General features: G+C 43.2%; 1 protein-coding gene across 2 annotated transcripts in view; it reads left to right on the top strand.

Moving 5' to 3' along the window:
* The first annotated feature begins 9,064 nt into the window (after positions 1-9,064).
* Positions 9,065-11,555, top strand: part of IMPDH1 (inosine monophosphate dehydrogenase 1) — a 125,921-nt gene continuing 123,430 nt past the window's right edge. Inside the window, exon 1 of one of the 2 annotated variants that reach the window (XM_075273824.1) lies at positions 9,065-9,451. In XM_075273824.1, the coding sequence (XP_075129925.1) occupies positions 9,228-9,451 (224 nt within the window). In that variant the 5' untranslated portion in view covers positions 9,065-9,227. The remainder of the gene's footprint in view (positions 9,452-11,555) is intronic. The other variant, XM_075273825.1, reaches the window with a different exon arrangement.

The raw sequence follows: 11,555 nt of genomic DNA, 5'->3' as shown, positions 1-11,555 counted from the left end.
TAAACAAGAGATACATGAATTGACCTGCAGATGAGGACACTGTATGTGTAAACATGAACTTTAAGGATCAAAGAGGGATATGATTATGACCATTTTCATAACAGATGGGAGGGCTAGCGTATGGTGCCAAATAATTTACTGATGAAAGTGAAGCTTATAATCCAGTAATAATTTTTCATGGGACATCTGCCATAGTAAGAAGACATTATCCAAGGTTTGTGCTGACATGAAAGAGTAAAATTTCTATATAATGTACTGTATATACTGTATAAATCGAGTTTTTCAGCACAGTTTTTGTGCTGAAAAAGGTTTCCTTGTCATTACGGTAATTTTCTGCTAGCAGGCCAGGAACGCAGACCCCGCCCCCCCCCCCCCCCCCCCACACACACACACACCGCTCCATCACATCCTGGGTGATGTGGCCACGTAAGCTCAGGCCCGCACCGGCATGTTTCTGCCTCCTGGCATGCTAGCAGAAGTACCATAAGTACTTCTGCAGTTTGAAATGTAAATTCTGCGGGCCCTGGCACCCGCCCCGGTGTCTGTATGCTGAGTCCGGATGCCAGATCTGTAAGTGCAATGGCGCCGCTCTGCAGAGTGGTCGCCATAAAAACCAGCACCTCCACTGTAACGCTTACAGCGGTAATGCCAAAGCTTATGGTTGCAATCACAGATCGCAGGCACGAGCTTCGGCAACTCCGCTGTAACAGTTAACAGCGGAGATGCCCTCAGGAGATGCCCCCCCCCCCCAAAAAAAAAAGTTTAAAGTAAGCCTTGGGGCCAGTCCCCACTGGCCCCATACCTTTAAAGTTGCAGGCCTGTTCCAATGACAGCCGGGAGCCTACTGAAAGCTCCCAGGCCTGTCATCACTATATTATTATTGCCTATGACCAGCCATAATAGTAATGTATAGAATCTCCCATAGACGGCAATACACTTGTATTGCCGTCTATGGTACTTGCAATCAAATGATTGCAGGTTCAAGTTCCCTGGGGGGGCCTAATAAAATAGTGGGGAAAAAAAAGTTTAAAAAAATATATATTAAAAAATAAAATAAATAAAAGTTCTAAATCACTCCTTTCCCTAGAATACATATAAGGGCGGCTTCACACCAGCGCGCAATCTCCATTATGCAGGTTTCCGTTTTCTGTCAGCAGAAGAAGGAAACAGACATTCAGTGTCCGCCGGTGAGCGCCCTTCAGCGTCTTCTGCTCTCCGCAGTGAAACTGTTTTTGTTTTTATACTGTCACAAAGTCCTGCATGTCCGACTGTGTCCAATTTAAAAAAAACGGTTTCGCTGTGGAGAGCAGAAGATGCTCACAGGCGGACACTTTTCAAACCCTTGAATGGGTTTGAAAACTGCCTGCCGGTTACCGTCTCCTGCTCAGTTTCTCGGGCAGGAGACGGAAACCTGCATAATGGTGATCGGGCGCTGGTGTGAACCTGCCCTCAAAGTAGAAAATGACTGTGAAACACATACACAATAGGTATTCCTTTGTCTGAAAGTGCCAGGTCTACTGAATATAGGGTATCTTCAGTTGGGAAGGGGTTAATAGGAGCACTGCAGATACCCTATATTCAGCCAGGCTGAGTTCCAAGTGGGGGGATAACCCCCAGTCCTGAAGCTCAGGTAAGGGACAGACAGACAACCAAAACACCCCCTCCCCTTCCCCAGCACCCAGCATCTACTCCACCCAAAAATTCCAGCCATTTTAATTTTTGAAATTTTCCAGTAGCTGCTGCATTCCCCCCTAGGCTTATACTCGAGTCAATAAGTTTTCCAAGTTTTTTGTGGTAAAATTAGGGGTCTTGGCTTATATTCAGGTTGGCTTATACTCAAGTATATACGGTACTTGTCTCTTATATAACTTTTTATGCTGTAGCATATTGATTAGGGCATATGGATGTTAAGTTGGGACCTTCCTCTATAAGCCACGGTAAACACACTCAAAAACAGATTTTGACAGAGAGAAGGTCAACAACAAACCCATGAAATTAACATTGTATGGACAGCCATCTAACTCAGTAAAATGGCTAGGCAGACAAGGCTTCCCATGGTAAAATAAAAATAGGCATATGAAAGTACATCTGAGTAGAGATGGGTTAAGATTCATTTTGTTTTGGCTTTGGATGACTCGGGAGTTCTGGGTTAAACAAGTTCTGTAAGTACCACACATTGAAGCCAGAGCACCATGTAGTGTAAATGCAGCAGGGAAAAAACGCAGCATTTTACAGTCACAGCAAAGTGGATGGGATTCTAGTGAATCCCATCTCTACTTGGCGGAAAAATACCCACGCGGACACACTGCGATTTCCAAAACTTCTGTGGGTTTGGAAAACACAGCATGTTAATTATACCTACGGAAACACTGGCATTTTCGTATAGAAATAATGAAAGCATAAAGTCTGCAGAGGAAAACTTTTCAGACTTTCTGTGAAAAAACTTTCTGCAGGAAAACCACAATATGTGGCACCGAAAGTGGCTTAAAACGCAGTATATAACGATCTAACACTATAAACTACGCTGGTACTTACTTTTACAGATTTTAACATTAAAACACTCCAAAAAATTGCACTTTTTTGGAGGAAAAACTTGCTTCCTAAGATAAGATAAGGGTGAATTCACACTGAGTAAACGCTAGCTTATTCTGAACGTAAAACACGTTCAGAATAAGCGGCGTCTAAAGCAGCTCCATTCATTTCTATGGGAGCGGGGATACGAGCGCTCCCCATAGAAATGAATGGGCTGCTTCTTTCACTCCGTGCAGTCCCATTGAAGTGAATGGGGAGTGCCGGCGTGTACGCTCCGGCATGAGCAGAGCTTGCCGTATACGCCGGCACTCCCCATTCACTTCAATGGGACTGCACGGAGTGAAAGAAGCAGCCCATTCATTTCTATGGGGAGCGCTCGTATCCCCGCTCCCATAGAAATGAATGGAGCTGCTTTAGACGCCGCTTATTCTGAACGTGTTTTACGTTCAGAATAAGCTAGCGTTTACTCAGTGTGAATGCACCCTAAGACATACTTGCACATTCTCAGTGAGCGCCCTCTATTGGTGTGCATTCTTGAGTCACTGGCTTCCTAATTACATCATGGAAGTCAGATTTGCATATTCTGCCCATGTTCCTTTGCATAGTGGAGCGCTCATGGCTTAATAAGAGTCCACACACCTAAATGGTGGTTCTCTCCCTATGGACTGACGATATCCCCTCAACCATATATTTTTAGACACACGTGGTAATTGTATTGGTTAATAAATGCTTGTGCAATGGATATTCTTTTCAGATTAACAACTTTCTGTTACACTGTTTATTTGGTGACCAGAGCATAAAAACCCCATGAAAATACAAGAGGGTTTTTTTTTATTAACATAGTCCAGACTGTATATTGGGTGAACCCACCAAAAAAATGCTTAAATAACGGCGATTCTTTTTTTTAGATTAGTGGATGCTGCATATTATATATATACATATGCACTGTACTGTTGCACTTTTTTTTTTTTTTTAAGACTCTAAAGCAATTCATATTTTTTCAGATTAACAATGTGCCATCACATTGTGTAGTTGGTGACCAGACCATAGTTTTTTTGTTGTTTTTTTCTTCAGATTAGCATATCCTAGACATGGCATGTGGACAAAAATTCCCATAGCTACATACCTACTTACATATACCACCATAGTGGCATCTCAGGTACATATAAATAGGGAATATATACCTCTGCTATATTTACAAATTTAAATAGAATGGAGTAAAATCCACCCCGTGTTCAATTTTAGAACAGAAAAACAGATGGCAATATGATATATTGCTTTTCACTTATGATGCAAATGAAATGGCATCAGTGGCGTAACTACCGGAGTAGCAGGCGTAGCAGCTGCCACAAGGCCCGGGACATTAGGGGCCCAGCAACAGCTGATACCCCTGCAGTTTTTTTCTTTTCTTAATAGGCCGTTACCAGCTGGAGTTACTCCAGCAGGTAACGGACCCCAGAGTATAATAATTGTTCATGGGTGTCCAGAGTGGAGCATAATAGTGTGTGCAAGGGCCACTATGGGTTGTAATACTGTGTGCAGGGGCCACTATGGGTTATAATACTGTGTGCAAGGGCCACTATGTGGCATAATAGTGTGTGCAGGGGCCACTAAGGGAAATAATACTGTGTGCAGGGGCCACTATGGGGCATCATACTGTTTTAAGGGGCCACTATGGGTCGTAATACTGTGTGCGGTGGCCATTAAGGAGAATAATACTGTGTGCAGGAGCCACTATGGGTTATAATACGGTGTGCAGGGGCCACTATGGGGCATAATAGTGTGTACAGGGGCCACTAAGGGGAATAATAGAGAGTGCAGGAATGTGGTGTGGGGGGGGGGTCGGTCGGGGGCTTCGGAGTGCGTCGGTCGGGGGGGGCCCATGTCAAAAGTTCGCCACAGGGCCCCGCCGTTCCTAGTTACACCACTGAATGGCATCATTTACACCCAGTGGTTTGACACTCTTCAGTCTATATATCCACTGAGCTTCTTTTTTGAAGGATTTTCTGATCCACATTGCTAGCTCTGGGTGGTGCTTGAATTTTCTCAATACCTTGAAATTTCAGGCTCTCGCTGAAGTTCCTAAACATGCTGATTAAGTGTCTATTGATATTGCCCACATGGTCCAGAATGCATCTTCTAAACTCGCAAATAGATTGCCGACATAATTTTGGGGGCAGAGGCATGATGCTAAATAATGTATTGAATGTTCGTGGCTACACTTTTGAATTTATTACCCTTTAGGTGGAACTCACAGGCTCTATAATATCCATAGCAAAATGAAACTACTGTATCACCTCTAGCTAACAAGGTATTTGAGCTTTTAATCAGTGATCACTTCTTTTGGGTAGCCATGTTGTTCGACCATCATTTCTATATTTTGCCTTAAGTTTGAACTCCGATAGCAAGAAGAAATTTCTCCTTGTCCTTTGGGATCTCCTTTTTAAGTCAAAAAGAGTGATGACTTTCCCATTTTAGGAGATTATTTGCAGCTGTTTACTTCTGGTATAGTGTAGTGCTAACAGTGCCTTGCATCAACCCAAATCATAAGATCTAGGAAGGCAATCTGTTTCAAATTGATGTCTACAGTAAACCGAAATTAGTACTGTGTCATCCCAGTCCAGAAGATAAGGACATCGGCTATATACCTCAGCCAGAGAGACACAGACAACGTCCATTCCTTTATTTTATCTGTAGACACCAGGCGCTGCTCCAACAAAGCCCAAATATAAATTTGCATACATAGGGGCCACAGGACTCCCTACTATGGTTCACTGAAGCTGGTGGAAGAAGAGCCCATAAAAAAACAATGTAATTCCTCTTAAGAACCAGTTCGAAAAGCTCCAAGACAAATTCACTTTGTTCCTGAAGGTCAGAACCTCACATGTCAAGAAAATGTCATATAGATCTGAAACCTAGTTCATGTGGAATAGAACTGTATAATGCCTCTACATCGAGGCTGGCTGTCATGGTGCCTGGAGGTAAAGAGATGTCATGCAGGTAGCGAAAGATGTCCATAGTGTCCCAGACATATGACGGCACCCTAACACAAAATGACGTCAAATTATATCAATATATGTGATAATACCCTGAGTTATACTGTCTATGCCCAAGATAATAGGATGTCCTTTGAGGGGCTCTAGTCCCTTATGATTCTTAAGGAGAGAATAAAAAGTGGGAATCTGAGGATGCATGGGTTTCATGTACATCCATTCCCTTTCATGAATGAGTTTTACCTGATAGGCTAAAACAGTATTGATATCTCTGACAAATATTGCTGTTTGGTTGCTCTCTAGCATTCTATAAGATAAAGTGTGTGACAAAATATCCAAACACATTTTAATGTATTGCAAGCGATCCACAATGACTTGTTCCTGTCCTTGTCAGAGGGCTTAATAACAATTGTGTTGTCAGATTCTAGCACCATCAGAGCATTGATCTGTTCTCTCCCAAATTATTTTGCTTGGCACTTATCAACCTTCAGCTGTATAATGCCTGTGATCATCATTTCTTCGAATATGTCCATATGACTGGAGTCAAATACTGGGCTAGGAAAAATTGTAAGTGGGTCAGGATCTGATTTGCTATGTACTTCTTCCCAAAGTGTCTCCAGTACTTCAAGACCCAGTAAGTCCTCTAGGTTGATCCCCAACTTCCAATTAGTGTTTTTCATACATTTTGCCCATCTAAGTTTACATTTAAATAAGGATATATCTTTCATGGTGGGTATAAATGAGAGCACATGCTTAAGTAATTCTCTCCTTGCTATTGTAGGGGGTCTTCCAGAAATATTCACTATTTGCAGTTCATCTTTCTTATAGTTCTTATGTTGAGTAACCACCAACTACATTAGTCCCCATATCCTGTGGTAATAGGGTCTATGTTTCTCTACCCCTGATCTTTGTTTGCCGTTTGTTCTGCCTCTCAACGGATACTGAGTGATTGGAGGACCTTGCAAATATTTTTAATATTTTTGAGTAAAAGTTAAGTTTTATTTTCATATATCTAGTACCCTGTCCACACCTTCAGTGATCCCATTTCTGCTAAGGTATCAATACCGCTAGTATTTTGGTTGTGTTGCGCTCTCCTAGCATATATGCATTAGGTAAATCCTCAGTTATAATCCATAATTCAGTCATTACAATATTAAAATTTGCTATATTTAAATGTTTAATTTATGTGAAAGTGTCAAATTTAGTGATGGGTACATATGAAAAGTCTTTTGATCAGTTAACCATTTACAATTCATTACTATCCATCATGTCTTTAGGGTATCCGGTTGGATTATTACATTTTTGCCCCACAGTTGATAAAGCACAATTTCTTCCTGTAAACAATGTTCAAAGAAATATGATGAAGTTGGGGTACCAGTGGATCCTGATGTTCACAAATTCCCTTGTGACCATTATCTCCATCCCTTCTGTTTGCCTGCAGTGTGAGGCCTTTATTTGTCTTGCCCAAATCATTCTCCTCTCTTCCCTCTCCCTGAAGCCACTGATTCTACTTCCTTTCAGGCATGAGCTCTGACATCTCCGCTGTAAGTGTTACAGCGGCGGTGCCGGTTGCTATGGCAACCGCTCTGTAGCAGAGCAGCGCCATTATAGTTACAGTACCAGTCCGGAGATCCTCCCCTCCGTCGGCAGGCGCTGAGGGGAACCGCTGCGGGGAAGCGTCAGGCGCCACCATGCCGCTGGAGGGAGGAGGGAGTGGGTGCAACCGCTCTCTCAAGGGTGATCCTGAAGATAGGCTCGGCCACGCTGAGGGAGATCCCCTGCCACAGGCAGGAGCGCCGAAGGGTGGACCTGATGGAGAACCTCAGCTGCCGGACTTGAAGGGGAACTGCGGCCGGCCGCTGGCAGAAGCGCTGAGGAGAATCCCTGGCAGCCGAGGTCCTCCTTCAGGTCCGCCCTCAATGCTTCTGCTGGCGGCAGGGGATCTCCCTCAGCGCTTCTGTAAAGGCTCCCCGGCCTGCAGTGCTTTTCTTTTGCAGGCTGCTCTATGCAATGTATTGCAATGCATTAGTGATCAGACCCCCTGGGGTTCAAGACCCCTAGGGGGTCTAATAAATGGGAAAAAAAAGTAAAAATATTTTAAATTAAGAATTAAAATCACCTCCCTTTCCCTAGAACACATATAAAACTAATACTGTCAATACTGTGAAACACATATACGTTAGGTATCCCTGTGTTCGAAAACGCCCGCTCTACAAATCTATAAAAGTATTTTTCCTGTACAGTAAATGCCATAGGGGGAAAAAAAAGTTGTCTGAGACTGGGTTCCACCCCCCCCCCCCCCTCACTTGGAATTCGGCGTGACTACAGCCAGGCTAAATATAGGGTATCTGCAGTGCTCCTATTCCGTCGGGAAGGGGTTAATAGGAGCACTGCAGATACCCTATACTCAGCCAGACTGAATTCCAAGTGGGGGAAAAAACCCAGTCCTCAAGCTCAGGGAAGGGGCAGACAGACAACCAAAACACCCCCTCCCCTTCTTCAGCACCTACTGCACCCAAAAACTCTGACCATTTTAATTTTTGAAATTTTCCAGTAGCTGGTGTATTTCCCCCCTCGGCTTATATTCGAGTCAATAAGTTTTCACAGTTTTTTGTGGTAAAATTAGGGGCCTCGGCTTATATTTGGGTCGGCTTATACTTGAGTATATACAGTATCTTAAATTTGCTGGGCTGAGGTGTCCCAACCCCAGCCTCCCCCCAGCTGTCTGACCACTATACCCATGTGTCCACAATTGGTGTAAATGGGATAATAAATTCCCTGCAATATGTCTGTATTCCATCTACAAACAAAATACGGATGGAACACATCTATGGAAAAATGGACTGTGAATAAAGTATAACAGCTACCACTGACATGGCAATTCATAATCAGTATAGTTATTGTGGGCAGACAAGTCATCGAAAGGCTGCTCCTTCCACCCTTATATGCCTACTCAGCTAGCCCTTTGTTCCATAGATTTAATATTATACGGTTTTGCTAGATGTGATATTTGATTTAATGAATTGTGTGTCCATACAGGTGACGCTTATCTTTTCTGTGTGACGCTTATCACTGCTTGGAAATCACATCTGTGTATTATCAGCTTTATATCATACACACAGCATTGTGCTTGGCCTCTGTATTTATGCTGAAAAAACTTATGTTTTTTATGTGATAATTTCAAGGGTCAGGTTTCTGTTGCAGCCTGTAAATCTGGGACTTCAGACTTAATATAAGAATAACTCAAATAATCTCATTCTGATCAGAAAGTGAAATCCTGAAAGTTTGCCAAGTCACAGTTGAGTCCTCAGTGTTGGCAGACTGAGGGAGGTGCAGCAGCCTTATCACCCACTGGGGTCACAGCTCTGAGGTCTGGGCCCTGTGATAAAGGTGCTGAGAAGAAGGCAGGAGCCGGAAAGACACTAAATAACAATGTGTCCTCTGGGTGGAGACATCTCCTGGAGACAGAAGCTCAGGGAGGAAGGGGGCAGGGATTCTGCAAGTGTGCAAATTCCCCGGCTATCAGCAGGTTAAATACTCCGATCCTCTTTGACAGCAGATAGTGCTGAGCTCACGAACCAAGGGCACAAGCTGCCTGTTACCTCAGCCCACACTGTGTAGACTTACTTGTGTCACTCTCCTCAGGATGTATCAGTGAATGCTGCACTCCTCCTCGTACACTCCTCACCACTCCTGCTGGCTATGGACGGCTACAGGTATGATGGTGATGCCCAGCAAGGGCTCTATGACTACCGGCTCATTGTAGGGGATGTGAAGGAGCCCCCAATGTCCCCTTCTCACTCTTCACAAAGACGTTCCTTGTTAAATGGTTGTGCCCCTGTCCAAGGTGGGCATCTCCATGGGCATGAGACTGCTGCTCAGCGGTACAGTGCTACTCGGCTTCAGGCAGGCTATGAACCTGAAAGGTAAGGGCATTATTATATTCCTTCACTTTCCTTGGTACCCCACAGTTATATTGCAGGTCCTGCATTAAAGATGCTTTCTACCCCTAAGGAGTTAAGTTGGGTATAAAGTAACAAGTTTTTATTTTTTTTCTAATAAACATACTTTTATTCTGTTATTTGTTTTTGCAAGGTATAAACCATAAAGCAAACAATCTAATAATGAATTATTATATGCAAGCAATTCACGATTATGTAAAAGAAATCCAAAACTTTCAACTACCATAAGGATACATAAGGCACAATACTGTACATGAGCTCACGTGATCACATTAGTGTGAGAACCATTTATCTCCCCCAATCGTCTACATGGTCCCAATTGTAAATGGAAGCAATTCAGGTAATAGTTGTGTCTTAGGACATTGCTGCAAATACAGTCCCCTGATCTACGTATTATTTCAATGCTTGATGCCCAGTACTAATAGGACGACATCAGAGTCCTACATATTTTTCAAACTTTTTTCATAATTCACGGATATACCATAGCTTCATAAATAAAATCTGACATATATGACTAATATTAGGTGAAGATAACTTGCAGAACAGAAGCAAATACGTCAGAGGTTTGCAGCCTGTGGCATCTCTATCCCTTGTTAAACTACAGATCCCAGTGTGTTTAGCATGTTGGAAGTTGCGGTTACAGAACACCTGGCATTTCACAAATTTATGACTACAGTTATGGCGAGTGTTTAATATACACTTTAGGTCATGGGCATACCTAGTGTATTGTATTTGTTCAATTGCAGAATTTACTCTGAAAACTATAAGGATCCATTCACACGGAGGAAAATGGTGAGGAATTTGGTGTGGAATTTCAGTACTGAAAACAAAGCCTCCCATCGACTTCAATGGGTGCCGCTAGCTAATTTTCCACTAGCAGAATATTCCGCTAGCAGAAAATTCCACTAGTGGAAAAAAAAGCTAGCAGAACACATTGAAGTCAATGGGAGGCTTTGTTTTCAGCACTGAAATTCCACACCAAATTCCTCACCATTTTCCTCCGTGTGAATGGCCCCTAAGGGCCCCTGAGGGCTGAAAAAAAGCCTCCCATTGATTTTTATGGATTCTGCTAGCTTTTTTTTCCACTATCGGAATTTTCTGCTAGTGGAAAAAAGCTAGCGGCACCCATTGAAGTCAATGGGAGGCTTTTTTTTCAGAGCTGAAAAGCGCTATTTTCCTCTGTGTGAATGGACCCTTATACGATGCAAGTGAATGTGACTTTGACAAACCTAATTTACAAATAGTGCAAAAGCAATACTTTCTGGGCATATTGGGGATTTTCAAAGCCTTCTTCTAGTCCTATGTTTTGTGTAATTTTACACTAATTTTACCACTTGAAATGTAATGTCTGCATCAAAATCAACATAAACGTACAGATTCAAAGCACTATTCACATGTTGTATATGCTTCAGGGATATTTCAATATATATGTCTATAAAATGGCAGTGGCACACTGACATTGACTACAACTGTAAAAAATTTATATATATATATATATATATATATATATATATATATATATATATACTGTATACCAGTGATGGCGAACCTATGGCACGCGTGCCAGAGAGGGCACGCAGAGCCCCCTCTGCTGGCACGCGTGCTGTCGCCCTGATCGCTCACTAACGGCGAATCCGATGCAGGATTCCCCGTTAGTGATCGATCGCTGCCTTCAGCTGGTTGTGCAAATGCGCATCCAGCTGAAAGCTGTCAGTGTAGCTCAGTGTAGGCCACGCGTACTACGCGGCCTACACTGACTACAGAGTGTGACCTCTGAACAAGCGCGGGCGTGATGACGTAAGTCATCAGCGCGCGCAGTGAACAGAAGAGAGAACACCCGGCAGCTCTTCAGGTAACTATATTGTGTTTGTTTGCACTGTCAGGGGAGGGGGGCAACGGTAGACATTTCATGTTGTGTAGGAGGGGGCTACTGTAGACTTTCATGCTGTGTGGGTAGGGGGCTACTGTGGACCATTTTATGCTGTATGGGAGGGGGCTACTGTGGACCTTTCATGTTGTGTGGGAGGGGGCTACTGTAGACTTTTATGCTGTGCGGGTAGGGGGCTAC

Source organism: Leptodactylus fuscus, chromosome 5 (genome assembly GCF_031893055.1).
Source record: "Leptodactylus fuscus isolate aLepFus1 chromosome 5, aLepFus1.hap2, whole genome shotgun sequence".
In the NCBI taxonomy this organism is placed as follows: domain Eukaryota; kingdom Metazoa; phylum Chordata; class Amphibia; order Anura; family Leptodactylidae; genus Leptodactylus; species Leptodactylus fuscus.
Note: the sequence above shows the minus strand (reverse complement) of the source record. Positions and strands in the feature narration are given on the sequence as shown.